Source organism: Vulpes lagopus, chromosome 1 (assembly GCF_018345385.1).
Source record: "Vulpes lagopus strain Blue_001 chromosome 1, ASM1834538v1, whole genome shotgun sequence".
NCBI classification, from domain to species: Eukaryota; Metazoa; Chordata; class Mammalia; order Carnivora; family Canidae; genus Vulpes; species Vulpes lagopus.
In genome coordinates, this window is record NC_054824.1 from 55,316,238 (window position 1) to 55,337,577 (window position 21,340).

Genomic DNA, 21,340 nt, shown 5'->3' on the forward strand with positions numbered 1-21,340 from the left:
CAGTCCAATGTGGGGTGAAGCTGGGGAAAGTACAACTAACCAGCAAAGGCCTTGGTGTTGTGAGAGACGTGGTCATAGTTCTATGCAAGGCAGAGAATCAGAAAAACACTATTTATAATAGTGATAACATGAAACATTATAGGTTGTCACACTGGGGATATGTGGGAAATAAAGATATCCCATTTGGGGACCTTGAAACATGAGGCATTAAATTGGTCAGGAAAGAAGACCATAGACTTCAGCTAGAACAGCAATGGTAGCAACAGAAACAGTGAAGAGAGGTGCTCCCCCACCCGATCTGAGAGGATGACAAAGTGCAAAATCATTGAATCCGCAATGAATATCAGGGCCATGAGCAGACAGACAGATGAGTTTAAGTACACTCACAAGGTGGCGAAGAGTGGCTAGCCACTTCAAAGAACATATCATCCATCAAGCAGAACACAGAAGCCACAGAAGGACCCTGCAGAGGACAGAGGAGACCTGTGGGCCGATGTCCTAAAGTACAATGTCTGGGACTCAGAGACGGGTTGTCCAAGTATCACCCACACAGTTTCAATTTCCACAGATAACTATGTTAGCTGGGAAGATAGTTTAAAAGAACACGGGTAATAATGTTTTCTCAATGAAAACTGGAAATTCAGAGGTCAGACACTTAAAACAACTACCCAGGAGATTACTGAGGAATCATTAACAAACTGAACATCCTCGAAAACCACTAAGTTTTAAAGGACACATGAAGGTTCTCTTTAGTTTTTCTGAGGTATGTTGGAGAGGTTTTTCAGCTATAGTCCTTCTCAATAAGCCACAGATTCAATAATCTTCTAAGATTCAGTAAACTAAACTAGGAACCACATGAGTGAGCTAGAAATATGGGTATGTCTCTCCTCCCAAACTCTAGAGAGCTTCATATGTATAATCTCATTGTTTCTTGCTTTAAGAAACTGCACCTGCCATTAGAATTTATTTCTAACATTTTCCTTCTTTTTGGCACACAAGTATATTTATTGGAATTTTTCCTTGAAGCCTATTGACGGAGAGGACAGACTTCTCAACGGTCAGTGATCTGGCATTCTTGGAGTTGGATCCAGATTACTATGTATGAACCAAACAAATACAGTAACAGGGCTTACAAAGAGTCCACGATTAATTCAGCAGGACAGAGCTAAACTTGTGACCTAAGAACATTAAGATTGGAAGCTTTTGGGAGCTAGCCGAATAATGATGGTCAAAATAGTAATCCTTGGGTGCCTGGATGGCTCAGCCAGTTAAGCATCTGCCTTCAACTTAGATCGTGATCCTGGGGTCCTGGGCCCAAGCCCCAGGTCAGGCACCCTGCTCAGTGGGGAGTCTGTTTCTCCCTCTCCCTCAACCCCTCCCTGGCCCCAAATAAATAATAAAATCTCTTAAAAAAATAAAAGTTAAAAAAAAAAACAGTAATCCTTTATCATTTAATATCTTTAACTCTCACCTGAAATAGAAACCTAAATTTAAATCACTGTTTTATTTTCACTGGTAATATCTTCCCCACTACCCACTCTTGTTAAGAGTTTTCCTTTGCAGCTTATAAGGAGACAAGCTGAAGAGATCTCAACCCTTCCCAATTGATTTTCTTCCCCTCTAAACTGTACTCACTCCACTGACTGGAGGAGAGAGACAAACTGGAGAATTTCATTTTCCTAAAAACTGCCTCAGCAAAACTAATGTTGATATTCCTGCCCTTGTTTCAACTTCCACTACTATACAAACAAATCCTGATGATAAATGAAGAATAGTCATTGCACCAGTGTCCCTCTGCTCTGTGGTTGTCACCACACCCTGGGGAGTTCTCACAGGAGGACTATGTGAGGGAGGACCAGCAGCCCAGCCCTGCAAATAAGTGCCTGCTCAGACACATGAACCAGGGCCTCCAGGCTCCGTGTGCACCATGGATCTAGAGCATTTAGATCACAAGAGAGCTTATCAGTAATGGAACATCTCTGCCCTGTCCCATATCTACTGAAATAGAACCTTCTTTTCAACAAGAATCCAGGGAATTCACATGCACATTCAAGTTCAAGAAATATGATCTTAACAACACATCAGAGCTGCATTCATCTACCAGTCAATTTCTATGTTATTCCCTCCGTCTCTCTTCCTCTTTTTTCTTTTCCCTCTATTTCCTCTCAAGCATTTATTCTCATCCCTCAGCTAAGCTGCAATTGTTCCTGGGGTGGGTGGTGGAGGTTGGAGGGGAAGCTTCTGTTTGTCTGTTTGTTTTTTTCCTGTGTGTTTGTCTGTTTGTTTTTTCCTATGTGTTAGGTGGCAATATCATTGTGTGTATCAAGCTCCCCTAAAGTGCACATATATCATGAGATAAAAGGAAACTTTCTGCTCTAAACTCCCACTTGGCTCAATATGCCATCTTTTCGGATTGTTCCTTAAGAAAGCACAGGGAGTCCAAACCCTCCCTCTCCTATGACCGGAAGCAAGGAGGAGAGGACAGACTTCTCAATGGTCAGTGATCTGGCAATAGGTTAAAATGTCAGGCACAGGCTCTCCTTATCTGTGGTCAGATCTAAGAGGTAGGAGTTTAGGCAGGTTTCCAGTGAGGAAAATTGAGCAAAATGTAGGGGAAGTAAAGTGCAAGGAGAGCAATGGATAGGCAGCTAACAGAGACACTTTATCTAAGGCAGTATCTTGTCCTGACAGACCACTAAAGTAGTCTCCAAAATTACCTCCCTCCCTGGCCCTCTTCCTGCTTCCTTCTCAGCAGTTCTACCAGGAGCCAAAGTGAACTCATGAACTCTTAAATAGCTTCTAGGAAACATATAATAAAATCCATCACTTCATTGTGGCTTAAAAAGCTGCAGGGACCAATCCCCTCCCACTCCTTGACCGCTCCCCTGCCATGTGTGCCATAGCTCACTGAACTCAGCTCATTGGCCTGTTTTTGTTCCTCACACACATTATGCTGTTAGAAATATCAAGCTTTGTATCTCTGTAAGGGACCCCTTTTTTGCCCACTCATTTCTCAGGACAGTAGAATTCATCCTTTTTTTTTTTTAAGGTTTTATTTTATTTATTTATGCATTAGAGACACACACAGAGAGAGGCAGAGACATAGGCAGAGGGAGAAGCAGGTTCCTGCAGGGGAACCTGATGTGGGACTCCATCCTGGGACTCCAGGATCACGCCCTGGGCTGAAGACAGGTGTTAAACCACTGAGCCACTCAGGGATCCCCCGTAGAATTCATCCTTGATCACTTATTATAGTGCTTCTCTTGATAGTCTCTCTTCCCTAAAATTCTTGGATTTTATGAAGAACAATTCAATATGAAAATTAAGTACCAAATATAGTTGTGACCATGCTTATCTTGCCTAATGCCTTATCCTCGAGTCGTGAGTTGTACCAATACATAATAAGAATTCTGTCATTTTTAAAATTTTTAATGAGCATCTTTGTCAGGTTCGTGCATTGTCTCATCTGACATGCAATGGAAGCCAATAAGTTTGATATTAAAATCACCAATTTATAGATAAGGAAAATGGATCTAAAAAAGATCACTTAATAAAAGCATGGCTGAACTGTAATGCCAGGTTTTGCTCATGTGAAAGAATAGCAATGTTCAACTTCTAAAAATCAGCCAGTCTTATCAAGAGGTACCAGGTGGATGTGATTAGTCAGGGGTATGGATATCCAGAAGTAGAGAACTGTATTGAATGGACTTGAGAAATACTTTATAAATCTTGCTTCTTCATTTCTGAGAGTCTGTGAATCATTTTGCAAAGAATGTGAGCATACATTTGATCAGCTTTCTATACTCTTCAGTTTAGTTTCAGCTTCTAAAATAAATTCTCATTATATGACCTTGTATTAAATTCCTGGAGCACAGTAAAACATAGAGGGCAGGAAAGCAAAGGGAAGGAACATTACTTTAGGTCACATTAAGTATTAAACTTTGTCATTTATCTTCCTATCATGTATTCAGGTAACTAATTTTATTCCCAATTTCCTAATGAAGCTGAGATTCAGAATGTTTCCATTCTGAGGGGAAATACCCTTTGTATAAGGGTCACATGGCCAGAAAGTAGTTAATGGCATTCACACTCGGGTCAGTCTGTCTACACTATGACGCTGCTTCAATAGAGGGCTTGAACATACCCATCCTGGGGTATCCATGTTCTTCTGGGCTTGGTGGGAGAACATTATGCTTCATTCTGCATTCCAGGAAGGACTTAAATAGACCAAGGGCAGTGATGAGGCTGACGGGACAAAGGGAAGAAATGGTGTGGATGAGTTTACTCTGATAAAAACAGAGTGTACATAAATCAGTGGCATCAGATCTAGGTAAGCATAGGAAAAAATTGAGTGGATTTGTTTAAAAGTGCAAATCTCTGAACCACATCCCTAAATAACGGAATGGGACTATTCAGGGATGGTGCCCAGGAGTGTGGGCTGGTTTTTTTTTGTTTTGTTTTGTTTTGTTTTTAATTATCCCAATGATTCTAAAAATGTTGACAGAGAACCATTGATTCATCTAATCCTTCTGCTATTTCTAGACATGAGTTAGCTTTTTATTTTTAGGTTCAGTCAGTCATCTACCATGTACTAAAGGTTAATAGCTTTAGTTTCATGCTATAAACAGAGACATAAAGAATTTAAGAAACTGTGTTTTGGGGGATCCCTGGGTGGCTCAGCGGTTTAGCACCTGCCTTTGGCCCAGGGTGTGATCCTGGAGACCCAGGATTAAGTCCCACATTGGGCTCCCTGCATGGATTATGCTTCTTCCTCTGCCTCTGTGTCTCTGCATCTCTCTCTCTCTCTCTCTCTCTCTCTCTCTCTCTCTCTCTCTGTGTGTGTGTGTGTGTCTCATGAATAAATAAAATCTTTAAAAAAAAGAAAGAAAAAAACAGTTTTGCCTCTCAGTTTGTTCATTTACAAATTCATTGATTCTAGTGTAGCAGGTAGGAATTTAGATTCAAGAATTACACTGCTTTTGGGGTCTAATGTCAGCAATGGAAATTAATAGTACAGGGACTTTAACAGGGTATTACAGAATAAGCCTCTTTTGCCTCATTGTGAAATGATGATAGTATAATGAGTTTGTAAGGTTGCTGTTATGTTTTACTGAGATCATAAATGAAAAGTGTTGGGGCACCTGGATGGCTCTGTGATTGAGCATCTGCCTTCACTCAGGTCATGATCCTGGCGTCCTCGGATTGTGTTCAACAACCAGCTCCCCTCAGGAAATCTGCTTCTCCCTCTGCCCATGTCTCTGCCTCCCTCTTTGTGTCTTTCATGAATAAATAAATAAAATCTTTAAAAAACAAACAAGCAAAAAAAATTAAATTATAAGTGTTCAGGCCTTAACTCATATTTAGTAAATGTTCAGTACATATTCACTATTATTTATTGGGGACCTAGTGAGAACTAAGCCTTTTGCTAAATGTGAAAAATAAAATAGAAAGTACAGTTGTAAAGGATATACTTTCTACATGGTCTACCTACTTTTTCAGAACATTTCTCTCATGGCTCTTTATGCAAGCTGTAGGTGCAGGGGTAAACCACAATTACTTTTTAAAGCTTGGGAAGACAAAACATTAGTTCCCCTCATCATCTTTCGTACCCCATAAGGGAAGAAATTGATAAAAACTCTTTGTGAATCAGTCTCTCATCCCTTAGGATTAGAAACTGAATTGTGTATTCTGACATTCACTTTCTTAGAAGTGCCATTTTCCAAAATGTTTTTAGATAGGTAAATGACAGATACTACAATTATTACTATAATTTTATTTCAATCTCCATTCAGTAAATATAACATCATTTCAATTCCCATTCAGTAACATACATTCAATGTCTATCTAAATTCCATGATAGTTGTCAAAATCTCCACCCCCATGGAGTTCATATTCCAGTGAGAAGTTAATGATAGTAGTAATAGTAATAGTAATCACACCACAATATATGAGTAAATCATAAAACAAGCCAAATGAACCAAGTTCATTTTAAATAAAACAAATGAGGAACACACACTTACAAAACTGGAATGAAGTAAGGGTCAATATTACTGGAATAGACACCAAAAAAGCCTTCAAAAATCTCTGATACGATGACATGTGAACAGCAGAGACCAGAGATTAGAATAAGACAAATCAACTGTGATTCTGGGTAAAAAGGTGAAGGGCTTGAAAGATGTGATTGAAATACTTAATAATGAGTCTTAAATATCACATATCAATACATAAACACATGCACATACACACACACACACACAACCAAAATCATTCTGAACAAAAGAGAACATTACAGTCGGATGAGTTTAAAGTAACATGTATTCAATGAAGAAATAGTCTTCATCTGAGTAAAATTAGAATTGACACGGAGAAGTGGATTGTATGCAAAATATGTGAAATGAATATTAATGGTTATTGAATTTATAACCCACACTTTAAAATTCACTCAGATGTAAAACGATGAAGCAAACAATAATGTATCACAGCAGATAATCGATACTCTATTTTTGAAATTAAAATGTAACAATTTGATCACTACATGGGTTTTCTTTGTGTAAGATAGTTCACTGATACATAATAGGAGAAAGTAATAAGCATGACAGTTACAGAATGCCATCGTTTTGTAGCCACTAACTTAAGTGACAGTCTAACAAGCAAAGATATTAGAAGTAGGCATCAGTAACAACAAAAAAAATGTATTTTCATTAAATATTGCTTAAGCATCTATGTGTGTCCAATGACTACTGGACATAGTTTCAGACTAATATTTCTTTGTCACTGTGTGTAGAAAGGTAAAACTGCAATAGGCCCTGCTTACTTCACTATGGCTTTGTTTTCTATTATCTCTCTCAATATTTACTAATCTGTACATTTCAATGTTTCTTTCCTTTACCTTCCCTTCCTCTTTCCTATCACCCAAGCCTCACTTATACCCAACATCTATAACCTTAAGCTCAAGGACACTGTTAAAAGTATGGGTGCAGTCAGTTGAGTGAAAGACTATTGGTTTTGGCTCAGGTCCTGATCTCAGGTCTGTGAGATTGAGCTCCACATCAGGCCCTGCACTTAGTGTGTAGTATGCTTCAGATTCTCTCTCTCTCTGCCCCTCCTGCTTCTGCTCTCTCTCAAATAAATAAATAGATCTTTAAAAAAACAAGAAAAAGAAAGTGTGGGTGGTAGACATCATCCTATACACTGGAAGAGATTAATTCCCGGAACTGAATAACATATAAACATGGCCATTGTACCAATATTTTATTAATAGTGAGTAATCGTAGCAGTAGTAATAATAGTAGTAGTAGTAGTAGTAGTAGTAGTGATTAGGTAGATGTGTTTCACACTGCCATAATGTGGCATGATTGTAAGCAACTGGCTCTTCATCAATTCTTTTATGTGTAATTTTTTAAAAAGATGACTCATTAGAAATGAGATGGTATAAAACATACATTTTGTAAACTATAAATTTGTTCCCCAGATCAAGACAAAGCACAATAGACATTGGATAACATTATGCACAAAGACCATACACTCTAATAGTTATCTTTAAGGTTGGTTTAAAATTTAAGATTTAGGGATGCCTGGCTAACTCAGTAGTTGGGCATCTGCCTCTGACTCAGAGTGTGATCCTGGAGTCCTGGGATCAAGTCCCACATCGAGCTCCCTGCATGGAGCCTGCTTCTTTCTCTGCCTATGTCTCTGCCTCTGTGTTTGTGTGTGTTTCATGAATACATAAATAAATCTTTAAAAAATAAAATAAAATTTAAGATTTAGGACTCAAGTATAGAGAACAAACTGATGGTCACCAGAGGGGAGGTGGGGTGAGTGGGTGTAATAGGTGATGGGAACTAAGGAGTGCACTTGTGATGATCATCGGGTGTTGTATGGAAGTATTGAAACACTATATTGTACACCTGAAACTAATATTACACTGTATGTCAACTAACTGGAATTTGAATAAAAACTTCAAAAAAATAAATAAAATTTAAGGTTTATATCATTATCTTTGACACCTATGTATGGCTTAACATAGAACAATAGCTAAACATTGCACCAGAGTTCCGCATGAGAACTTGTTTTTGACCCATTCTCAGTGAGAATACATAACATGCAGTGGTCTCCCCTACCCCTTAGAATGTGAAGGAAGACTAAGACTGGACTGGAAAGATATTTTTTAGGATGAAAGGAAAGATCAGTTTCTGCTCTTCTCCAAGTTTTCTGTAGATTCTCCTTAAAACAATCTCCTCAGAGTGTTTTCTCTATGAAGTTTCTGCTTCAGAGTGTCCTTAAGCTGCAAAAATGAAGGGTGAAAATAAATGAATTGTAATATTTCTTTTACCTTGGAAACCCCATTTTCATCATTATATTATATAAATTCCCCTGTAAGTCTAAAATAAGTATTCCAGGGGACTAGAACATGTAATAGTTATAACAATGGTTAAGAATGTGGGCTCCAAATATAGACCAAGTTCAAATTCAGTTTCACCACTTACCAGCCAGTGGTTGACTTTGTTATTTTAAGTAAGTAACTTGCTTAAATCTCTATGTATCAGTTTCCTTGTGTATGAAAATGGGGCTAAATATTATTCCTGCTTCCTAGGGCTTTCATGAAATTTAAACACACTATACCTCTAAGTTACTTAGAACAGTGCCTTGCACATAATAAGTATTTAATAGATGTTTCCCAGGTGAAGCAGGATCTGGAAGGACAGAAAAGCGGAGCTTCTGGGGCTCATGGCTTGCAAAAAGATGAACCATCAATAATTATTAGAGCTTGCATAAATACTTTTTATAGCAGAAAGAAATAGGAACTGTAGCAGAAATTCTAGCCACTGACATCTATGCAATCTTTTTTTTTCTTAATACTATAATCCTCATTGTTCTCATCTGTAAAAAGATTTTATGATTCTGATGAATCTGAAAATTTCCAAAAAGTGCCAGTCTGCCACTGTTGTGATAAAATTAGTCCCATAATGGATTCTTTAAACGTAAAGCTTTGAAGCCAACAGTGAACTAAAATATACAATTTTTTAGAGGGAAGGGTAAAATAATGCATGCCACCTGGTAGTGAAAAGCAAAGAATGGATATGGCATCATAGTTTCATAATGCAAGAGACTGGTGTTTTTTTAGGCTCTTTTTTCCTGGACTATGCAAGCTGAGATCCAGTGCCAGATGAACAAATCAAGGGTTTATGCAGAAAAGTGTCCAGTTTTTACTAGAAACCCTTTAACAGAATAACATTCCCCTTCCTTCCTTCCTTCCTTCCTTCCTTCCTTCCTTCCTTCCTTCCTTCCTTCCTTCCTTCCTTCCTCTGTCTTCTTAACATCATACTCTTTTCTGGCATTCTCAACATATAGGCATTGCCCTGGAAAAGCATGATAGGCATAAATCAACCCCATATCCCTAAAGCTTAGCCATGCTCTCTTCACCAAGAACAGACAACTTCAAAACCTGTGGTTTTGAATTGTATAATTATTAACTATAATCATCTAACCTTGTAAAAAGAAATTAAAAAAACATTTTTTCATCTAAGAATTCAAAATTCTCACTCAAGTAGAAATATTTTGGGCCCACTCATCTTGCCATTTTTCTGTGAGCAAGAAAATGAGGTCAATTTTCTCACCTTAAAAAAAAATTCCTCTATATCTTTTATTTTTCTTAATTACTACTTACAATCTCATTTTTGTCCTTTCCCCACACTTTGTCTCTGTCTTTTCCTCTTTTGAAAAAATTATTGGTAGAAATCTAGAATCTGGATCTCTCTCAAATTAGCCCTAATATATCTATTTTAAGCAATAAGTTAGCAAATTCTCTCCTGTGCATCTACTTTGATTGTACTTCTGTCACTTCCTTGCTAGAATTGGGATGATAATCACTCAAATCCTTATCCTTGTTCTGTGTGATTTAGATGTCACTAGTTACTACCTCATATTTTAGCAAACAGAGAAAAGAAGACCGTCCAATTTACACAAAAAAGAATTGATGAAGAGCCAGTTGCTTACAATCATGCCACATTATGGCAGTGTGAAACACATCTACCTAATCACTACTACTACTACTACTACTGCTACTACTACTCACTACTAATAAAATATTGGTACAATGGCCATGTTTATATGTTATTCAGATATGCTGATATTCCAGCTTGGTGGGAGGGTCTTATTTTAAGACAGGTGGAATGGACACAGCTGTGCTGAAGCAAAACTGGGCCAAAACTTGTCCTAGGTTGTCATTTTATTCATGCCACCGTTATGCTCATGCCATGCCTATTAACTTTCTATTGTATTTTTTGTATCTGTTATTTTGCTCTGCTTAAATACAATAGGTCTTGGTAAATTTGCGGCAGTTTAAAAAAATTTTTTTGGTGTTTTTAGAAAGAGGATATTGAGAAAAATAGAATTTCCATGATGTGCCTATAAATATATAAGCACTTTTTGGATAAGAAATGAAGAGAAAATTAACAAAACTAGATTACTGCCTTTAAAACCCAGATTATAGAATATCCTTTTAATTTGTTTTTCCTCAATGACAGAAGGAATTAGAACATAAATCATTAATTTGTAAGGTTATATCTTTTTGGATTTTTCACACCCAGCAGAAGTATTTGTATTTATGTGATAATTACTTATAAATCTCTTTTCAGCTATGGTGTCTATTTAATTCTTACCTTAAACTTCTGAAGTTGGCTGCTTCTGCCAATCCTGCCTTCAAAGAGAGAATCCTGAGGTTCAGTCAGTGAATATTTTCTCTCAAACATACAACTAGTAAAACAGAAGACCGTGATGCCAAGATTAGTTTTCTGTATCTAAATCCAGTGTTTCTTTCAACTTTTAACACACTGCTTTCCCCTATGAATGAGATAGTTCTATGAATAAGTCATTATATGTCAAGAATTATACCGATTTTCTTATAGCAGCATGATAGTAACTCTTAATGTAACAGTATCAAAACTGTGTTTTAGAAATATTATCTTTCTGTAGAAGAATTGCTTCCCAGAAACTGCCTGGTTCAGGCCATGTATACAGAGGATAATTTCACATGATAAACACCCTTTTATTCGGTTATGAACGTGAAGAAAGTGGAAGATAAGTGGCATCACATTAGCGTGGAGTCCACCTCCGCTTTACCAGTTACTACACGTCTGATTTGAGGCAATTACATAACCCCTCTGTGCCACAATTTCCTCAGCTGAAATTTACTTCATAAATTTGTAATGAAGATAAAGCTAATCTATATAAAGTGCTTAAAACACTGCCTGTGTATAATAGTTGCTCAAGAAAATATGAGACTGAAAATATAGAAAAGACTAATTATATGCTTTCAATTAAAAATTTTAAAAAGACTTTCTTTCTTTTTTTTAAAAAAAAAGATTTTATTTATTTATTCATGAGAGACACACAGAGAGAGAGAGAGAGGCAGAGACACAGGCAGAGGGAGAAGCAGGCTCCATGCAGGGAGCCTGATGCGGGACTTGATCCCTGGACTCCAGGATCACTCCCTGGGCTGAAGGCAGGTGCCAAACCACTGAGCCACCCAGGGATCCCTAAAAAGACTTTCACCTTATTACTTGCTTGTATAACTGAAAATGAGTTCACATATGGCTCATTGAAGTCATAACAGAACTAAGTCCTCTATTCTGTTTGTTGCTATTACACAATGCATGAATATGTGCTCAATCTTGAAAGGCAGCATTAATCAGAATAGTAATTACCCTGAGAAGGCTATAAAAACAAGAGTTCATCTTTGTTTTTTTTAATCAAGAAATAGCACAACTCTCAGACATTTTGAAGTCTACCTCAACAATATCAGCAATGAAGATACTTTGTATTTTCCTGATCTTTGTTCTCACTGTGTCTTGTGGTCCATCAGGTAATATTTGCTATTATGAAAAAGGAGGGAAGAGCAAAATGTTTTTTATAAGTGCATTACTCTGGAAAAAAAATCAAACAATTAAATTGTTGTTAGGAGACTCCACATGAACTTATAATGCAATTCATTCTATTTTGCATGAAAGAAGAAATGAGTGGAACTGATAGTTGAGAAGATAAAGGGAAAAAAATGCCCAGGATGTAGAATTAAACCCTGTTTATTTTGTTTAAAGAGACTATGATTTCTTACATACCTACTGTCTTCTCTCTTTAAGTGTAATTTAATGAGCTGAATCTATAGTTGTCTATATTAAGCTTTCTACAGATAGTCCAGTAATTTGTGGGGGAAAAGGGGTGTTGGAGGTGAATGGTTATTTAGAAGACAAAGCAGGTAGATTGTTTTTCCACATTTTTTTCCTCTTTACTCTTAAAGAAGCATGCACAGATTAGAGATTTAATGATATTTTATTTTTTAAAAAGCTAGTGGCATAGGAAATATTGTCAGATAAAAAGTATATTGTCACAACTCATAGGGGATAAAATGTGAACTTTTTTATATAGTTGCCTGAACATGATTTTAGAAACAAAGTGGTTTAACTGTATACTTCAAACAATCATATGCTTATCTGTCTATTATCTATCCACTTACCTATGCAAGGGGATTAAATCTGGATTTATGATTATAGATACTTTTTCCTAGTTTCACAGAAAAAAACAAAAGAAGATGCAGGGAGAAAAAGAGAATGTTACCTTGTTCGTGGAGCTTGCAAGTCTTCATGCAACTCTTGGGAATACATATATAATTACTGCAGTACTGAACCATGCTGTGTTGTACGGGAATACCAAAAGCCAGTCTCTAAATCTATCAATTTTACAGGTGATATACTGTAAATTATAAGTTCTTCTATACTACATAACACTAAATTGTAACGTTAGTATTAATAAAAATGAACTTTTTATTTTTTATCAATCTATTTTCAAGTGAGTTTCTTCTTCCCTCCTGGATTACACAACTATATCATTGTAGCTAGTGAGGTTAATGTTGGGTTAGTACAAGAGATGTAAAGAAGAGTAGTAACTTATTTACTAAACTGGCAAGAGTTATCCTCTACCCACATCATAAGCACCTTCCATTTTTAATATTTCCATTTACCTCTGGTTGTTTATTTGCCCTGTGCCTAGTTATTTACAGATAATCTTTTAGGCATCAGTCATCAATAATGGCTTATACTATCTATCCCTAATTTCAGCAAAATGTGCTTGAGTCTTGGGGCACAAAGTCATGAAGACCTTAATCACATAATAAGACAGTATTGGTAGTGTATTAATGATTAAGAACAATCAAATAGGGTAACTGGTTGATGGGCGTTAAGGAGGGCACATAATGAGATGAGCACTGGATGTTATACTATACATTGGCAAATTGAATTAAAACTTAAAAAAAGAACAGTCAACAAAATTCAACAGGGAGTAAAATGTGATGAGAATAAAAGCAAGTTAAAAACATTTTTAAAGGATTTTTTCTTATTATAAAGTATTTAAAACTTGGAAGGATGCAAAAAAGTCCAAAAAAAAAAAGAGCCAATTCTAACTCTACAGCTAACTTTTTTATCATAATTATCATATTAATCAAACTAATTTTATCATAATTAATTCTGAACATAGGCAACTAATCCAAAGGTCTTCTTTCTAGGTCCTTAAGAATTTTATTCAACTTCTTCATCTTATAATTCAGTATTAAAAACTTCTGTTCTTATCCCAGTCTTCAATGAACTCATTATGCTTCTAGTTTTTCACATTAATTTACTATAATATTGAATTAATATTGACATAACTTTTTGAGACTTATAAAGTTTTCTATCAGCAAATATTTGGTGTGTAGAATTTTAAGTCTCCACTGAGTGTATTTTTTTTAACCTATAGCTACAGCATAGATCTTGAAAATATAAAAATATAGGTGAGAATTCCAATTTACAGAAAACATAAGAAATTGAGTGAATTTGAGCTTTAAAAGGAAATTGTAATTGCAAGTTTCCTTACTTGGATAAAATGCTGAACGCTTCAATCATTCATTAGGAAATATAGCAAGAGACAGATTTTTGGAAAGGAACATTTATGCCATGTCAAGATTAGACTTTTTGGCTATATACAGGTGTGAAGATTGGGAACGAAAAATGTACTTCAACTATATATTTCAAGAGCCATTAACTGAAGCAATGAGATAAAATCACCCAAAAGACTACTACAGATTGAGAAGGGGAAAAAAAGGGCCAAAATTCTAAGGAATAACATTTGAAGTATGTTAAGAAAAATTAGACTCCATAAAGGAGGGTAAACAGAAGAAGCTAGCCAATGAGGACTCACTCCCAGCCTTCATGCCTTCCCAAAACACGAGCTCCCAGGCATAGAAGAAAAGGGGCAGGGATCCCTGGGTGGCGCAGCGGTTTAGCGCCTGCCTTTGGCCCGGGCGTGATCCTGGAGTCCCAGGATGGAGTCCCGCGTCGGGCTCCCTGCCTGGAGCCTGCTTCTCCCTCTGCCTATGTCTCTGCCTCTCTCTCTTTCTCTCTCTCTCTCTGTGTGTGTGACTATGATAAATAAATTTTAAAAATTAAAAAAAAAGAGGCAACCCATCTCTATTATGCTCTGTGTTAATTTGTGACCCATAGAATCAATGAGCATAATAAAATTGTTTTAAACCACAACGTTTTAGGGTAGTCTGTGGTGCAGCAATATTAACCAGAAGTTTATATAACTTCCAAACTACAGAAGTTTTTTAAAAAGGAAAAAGAAACCATACATAATGAATCCTAGGAAGGTCTTCTGAAATGATTGAATAAAGAGAACCCAAATCCTGTCCTTTCAGAAAAGCAGCAAAACAGTGGCAATAAATTGTCAAAATCAATCTTTCAAGAGCTCCTAAATTAACCACAGATTTGCAAAAATCCAAAGAGCATTTATGAAAACAAAAGCAAAAAATTGCTGAATCTCAGTAAGAACAGCTAACTTTGTGGTAGTTCAACTACCTCATCATTGTCCAACTAGGCCCCACAAGCAGCCTTGACAATCAAGAGTTTCCCAATCAAGATAGCTGTGAATATACAAAGAATATCTATAACACAGTAATGAAAACACACTAACCCAATTATAAAATGGACAACGGAGTTGAATAGAAATTTCTTCAAAGAGAATATATAAATGTTCATCAAGCACATGGAAAAGTGTTTAACCTCAATAGCCATCAAGGAAATGCAAATCAGCACCACAGTGAGTTACCACTTCTCACCCCCTAAGAAAGCCATAATGAACATAGGACACATTAGCAAATGCTGGTTAGTATACAAAGAAATTGGAATTCTCACATACTGCTAGTGTGAATGTAAACTGGCCCAAGTACTTGGGAGAAGAGAGTGCCCATTCTGGAAAAAGTTAAGTCTGGAATTGTCATTTGATTCTGCAATTTCACTCTTTGGCATATATGCAAGAGGTTTGAAAAATGTCAGTGCAAAAGCTTGCATACAAAATGCCATAACAGCATGATTCATAGCCAATGTGGCATACCCATGTAATGGAATATTATTTTGGCAATAAAATGGAATAAAATACAAATTCATGCTACAACATGGATAAAAGCCATCAAACCTTTCTTGAGAAATATACAAAATTTTCCAGTAGAAGGAAGAGTATAAAAGATAGAAACCTGGATCTTCACAAAAAATTAATTCAGTTATAATTGGTAAATTTGTGGGTAAATGTAAGATATTCTTTCCTTCAGTTTTTAATCTCTGTAAAAGACAATTTACTGCTTAAAACAAAAGGAATAATAAGTTGTGCAGCTTATTGCATTTCAGAAGGCATGAATGACAATAGCCCAAATTATGGGAAAAAGAAAATATTAGTATAGGATTTTAAGAGTTACATTATGCATGAAAGTTAAAGAGCTGTGTTATAAACTCTGCAGCAAGAACAAAAATATATAGATATAACCAATTGGGTAGATAAAATGTATTAATAAAAGATGTATAGATAGGAAAGGAAGGAAGGGAGCAAAGGCAGGGAGAATGAGTAGAAAACAAGGTGGCAGTTTTAAACACAATTATATTATAATTTCATTAAGTGTAAATATTAAATATAAATATACCAGTTTAAAAGAGAATATAAGATGGGAGATTATATTAATTATCTGTTTCTGCATAACAAAATTATTCCAAGAGGTAACAGCTTTTTAAAAACCTTTATTATCTCAGAGATGCTGTGGGAAGGATTCCAGAAACAGCTTAGCTTGGTGCTTTGTTTGAATGTCTCTGATGAGATTTCATGAGGTGACTGGAGCTATAGACATCTCAATGGGGTCGAAAGATCAGCTTCTAAGCTCTCTCATTTGGTTGTTGCCAGGCTTCATTCTTGAGAACTATTAGACATAGAACTTCAATTCTTTATGGGTTATTAAATAGAATCATGGATTCTAACCACATCATCTGGGTCAATATAAAGGGATTCGCACAACATGGCACCTTGTTTCCCCTGTTATAAATGATGAGAGAGGGAGAGAGAAAGGGAACAAGAGACAGAGAGAGTGACATGCAAAAAACAAAGAGACCCAGACAAAAGAGATTCCAAGTCTATAACCATAGTATTTTTTAAATGGTTATAATAAAAAATAAGAAGGGTCCCTGGGTGACTCGGTTGGTTGACCACTGGAGTCTTGGTTTCAACTCAGGTCATGACCTCAGGGTCATGAGATCCATCCCGGAGTTGGGTTCCCCACTCAGCACAAGTTGGCTTGAGATTCTTTCCCTCCATCTCCCTCCTCCTCTGCTCCTTCCCTTCTCCCCCGCTCCTCCCCTGCTTGTGTGCAACACAGGTGTGCATGCTCTCATAAATTTATAAATAAATAAATAAATAAATAAATAAATAAATAAATATATTTTTTAAAAAAATAAGAAATATTTCAAACCAATGATTTAAGCTTCCAATTTAAGAACTTAGAAAAAAGAAAAAAATTTTAAAAAGGGCAAATTAAACCTAATTTTATAAACTAAATATGTCAATGAAACTTATTTTTACTCAGCAGAAGGAAGGAAATAATAAGATAAGATCAGCAATTAATTAAATAAAAATGGAAAAACACAATAAAAACAAAAGCTGTTTTTTAAAAAGGTAAAATATTGATTTTCAGAAATATCCAGCCAGATTGAATAGAGAAAAAGAGAAAGAGAGAGAAAGACAAATGACCAATGTCTGTGATGAACAGGATAAATCAGAGCAGACATAAAAATATTAAAAGAACAGTAAGAGAATATCATAAACAATGTTACATCTATACTTTGATAAATGTTATAAAAGGGAAAAAGTCTTCAAATGATATAAACCTCACTCAACAAAAAGTTTGCAACTTGAATAATTCTATATTCATTTTTAATAATGTCTATTTGTAAATCTTCCCACATAAAAAATACCAGGTATAGATGTCTTCACTGTGAATTCTTCTAAATATTTAATAATGAAAGCATACTCATTATACACAGAACCTTTTGTACAAGGATAAAATAGGACATATTTCCCAAATAATGTCAGAAGGCCAGCATTATCTATACCAAAACTCAAAAAAAAAAAAAGAAATTTAAAGGAAACTACAGAAATTCTTAACACAATATTATCAAATAAAGTGTAAATTTAGTTTCGTGCTAAAAAATCAATTCACATAATCCCCCATATTACAAGAGTAAAAACCAAAAACATGGTTATTTCAATAAATACAAATAAATATTTAAAATAAATGTCATACTCATTTATTATAAAAAGTCTTGGCAACCAGAAACAGAAGGAAACATTCCCAACCTAAAACGGCATCTATGAAAGGCCTACATAACTAAGTTGTAAAGTTGACACTACTTGATTCCAGGTTTTGCCATAAAGTTTCAATAACTAAGAGAATTTGGTATTGACATAAAAGAGAGAAAGATTGATCAATGAATCAGAACATAAAAGTCTTGAAACAGATGCCAGTCTGTGTAGTCAACTGATTCTTCACAAAGATGTCAAAGATATCCACTTGGATTATATCTTCATTGTTGGATTTTCTAATAAAAGCATTCTAATAAAATCATGTTGGAGATTCACTGTCAAGAGAAATACTGTCCTTCTCTAATGTAGCTTTTAGTTTTGTTTAAATAAAACCACAGTTCAATAGAACAAATCATATAGAGAGATCTTAAGTTTCTCGTACAAGAACTTGTGTCCCAGAAAAAAATAATGTTTGATTTGTTTTCAAGACATTGGAAATTCTAATCCCTTCTGCTCACTTTAAAGAAGCCCATTCAACCTACATCCATAGACTTTACCGTAAGATTCTCAGAAACAGAGGTTTTATGGGAAAAAGAAAAAAAGATTTGTGCAACAGTCAAGGAAATCCCCATGAGGTATATAATTCTTCATCCTAAAACCAATGTTTTTACAACAATATGTAAAGGCAACAGCATGAATAACTAAAACAACACCACCAAATGGAATACTAGATCCTGAGAAGATCAAGGAAAATAGAATTTAATACAAACAAAACTTTTTTACATATGTTTGCAGAGGGATTCAAGAAAATCTTACATCTGTAAAAAAAATACTGCTCTATGGCAAAAGAACTATCAGAGAACAGAAAAAGGCACATACATCTTAAATATATTTGCTTAAAAAAATTAGAAAAACTGAAAAGTGAAAGATATTTAAATCATAAAATAACAACATAAGTAGATATAAATATAAGATAATGAAGACAGGGATCCCTGGGTGGCTCAGCGGGTTGGCGGTAGCCTTTGCCCAGGGCGCGATCCTGGAGTCCCAGAATCGAGTCCCACGTCGGGCTCCCTACATGGAGCCTGCTTCTCCCTCCTCCCGCGTCTCTGCCTCTCTCTCTCTCTCTCTCTCTCTCTCGCTCTCTCTCATAAATAAATAAATAAATAAATAAATAAATAAATAAATAATTAATAATAATTAAATCTTAAAAACAAGATAATAAAGATAGTAAAGACAAAATTATAGGATATTTCAACAGTTGACTAAAAGAAATCCCCAAAAGAGAGAAAATAAATATACACATAAGAAGAGACTTTATCGGAGAAAGAAATAGAAAAAGAGAACACTTTCCCAGATTTAAAGATAGAAGCTCACCAGTGCCAGACACAAAAGAGAAGTCACACCAGGAAATGTGTGAATCGTAAGATTTGGGATATGAATTATAATGAGAATGTCCTAATAGTGTCTAGAGAGAGAAAAAAAAATCAAGCCATTTAAAAGCAGCAATGTCCACAATAGCCAAACTGTGGAAGGAGCCTCGGTGTCCATCGAAAGATGAATGGATAAAGAAGATGTGGTTTATGTATACAATGGAATATTACTCAGCCATTAGAAACGACAAATACCCACCATTTGCTTCAACGTGGATGGAACTGGAGGGTATTATGCTGAGTGAAATGAGTCAATCGGAGAAGGACAAACATATGTTCTCATTCATTTGGGGAATATAAATAATAGTGAAAGGGAATAGAAGGGAAGGGAGAAGAAATGGGTAGGAAATATCAGAAAGGGAGACTGAACATGAAGACTCCTAACTCTGAGAAATGAACTAGGGGTGGTGGAAGGGGAGGAGGGCGGGGGTGGGGGTGAATGGGTAACGGGCACTGAGGGGGGTACTTGACGGGATGAGCACTGGGTGTTATTCTGTATGTTGGCAAATTGAACACCACTAAAAAATAAATTTATTATTAAAAAAAAACAAATTGCATTTGCCAAACATGAAAAAATAATAATAAAATAAATAAGAGAGGCTATCCTACATCAGGGAAATACAAATCAAAACCACAATGAGATACCACCTCACACCAGTGAGAATGGTGAACATTAACAAGACAGGAAACAACAAATGTTGGAGAGGATGCGGAGAAAAGGGAACCCTCTTGCACTGTTGGAATGTGAGCTGGTGCAGCCACTCTGGAAAACTGTGTGGAGGTTCCTCAAAGAGTTAAAAATAGATCTGCCCTGCAACCCAGCAATTGCACTGCTGGGGATTTACCCCAAAGATGCAGATGCAGTGAAACGCCGGGACACCTGCACCCCAATGTTTATAGCAGCAATGTCCACAATAGCCAAACTGTGGAAGGAGCCTCGGTGTCCATCGAAAGATGAAGGGATAAAGAAGATGTGGTTTATGTATACAATGGAATATTCCTCAGCCATTAGAAATGACAAATACCCACCATTCGCTTCGACGTGGATGGAACTGGAGGGTATTATGCTGAGTGAAGTAAGTCAATCAGAAAAGGACAAACATTATATGGTCTCATTCATTTGGGGAATATAAAAATTAGTGAAAGGGAATAAAGGGAAAGGAGAGAAAATGAGTGAAAATATCAGTGAGGGTGACAAAACATGAGAGACTCCTAACTCTGGGAAATGAACAAGGGGTAGTGGTAGGGGAGGTGGGCAGGGGGTTGGGGTGACTGGGTGATGGGCACTGAGGGGGGCACTTGGTGGGATGAGGACTGGGTGTTATGCTATATGTTGGCAAATTGAATTCCAATTAAAAAAATAAAAATTAAAAAAAAAATAAAAGAGGCTATCCTAGCATTGGATTCTCAATAAGAAGACTGAATGATAGAAGTTAGTAGGGCAGCTCTGGTGGCTCAGTGGTTTAGTGCCGCCTTTGGCCCAGAGTGTGCTCCTGGAGACTTGGGATCCAGGCCCAAATTGGGCTCCCTGCATGGAGCCTGCTTCTCCCTCTGCCTCTCTCTCTCTGTGTGTCTCACAAATAAATAAATAAAATCTTAAAAAAAAAAGTTTAGTAGAGTAATGACTTCACATGATTTTGAACCAGATTTCACAATCAGATGTGAGGACTGAATAAAAATATTTTCCAGTATGGAAATACCTGTATGTCCTTTTTAAAGAACATCTCTAGATGGAAAAAAGAAAAAAAAAAGAGGAGATGTGAGCTACAAGTCACAGTAGATTCAGTGCAGTTGAACAGGTTCAGAAACTCTTAGAAGGAAGCAGACACAGAAATAGCCTATGATACTAGGATAAACTTGAGGATGAAGAATGACTATTGTTTATATTTTTGTCCACATCCATAAGAAAACTACAGGAAAAAATATTTTTCAAAAACACAATAACCAAAAATGAAAGAATTATAGCTAAAAAACTTAAAAACACTTGAAAAAAAAACTTAGGAAAGAATAGAGATAACAATAAAAGAAAATAGTAGTAGTAGTAGTAGTAGTAGTAGTAGTAAAATAATAATAGTAATAATTTGCTTGACTTTGAAACCAATAACCCTTGTCTTTGGTTAGTATATCAGACACATTAAAAAGGCAATATAATTCATACTGCTTATTGTATTACAGGTTTTCCACTTAAAAATCCTTAAGTGCAAATATTATCCTAGGCAAGATAAAAGGAGATGTATAACGACAGATGAATGAGATGTACA

The 21,340-nt window shown here is 36.0% G+C and overlaps 1 protein-coding gene across 1 annotated transcript; it reads left to right on the plus strand.

Moving 5' to 3' along the window:
• The first annotated feature begins 11,805 nt into the window (after positions 1 to 11,805).
• DEFB113 (defensin beta 113) lies at positions 11,806 to 12,753 on the plus strand. Its single transcript, XM_041747852.1, has 2 exons — positions 11,806 to 11,863; positions 12,563 to 12,753. The coding sequence occupies exons 1-2, from the start codon at positions 11,806 to 11,808 to the stop codon at positions 12,751 to 12,753; spliced, it is 249 nt and encodes an 82-aa protein (XP_041603786.1).
• Positions 12,754 to 21,340: the final 8,587 nt, after the last annotated feature.

Coding starts and splice junctions, on each gene's coding strand:
- DEFB113 (XM_041747852.1), top strand. CDS start 11,806: ATGAAGATACTTTGTATTTTCCTGATCTTTGTTCTCACTGTGTCTTGT. Junction 11,864..12,562: donor TGTGTCTTGTGGTCCATCAG/GTAATATTTGCT, acceptor ACTTTTTCCTAG/TTTCACAGAAAAAAACAAAA.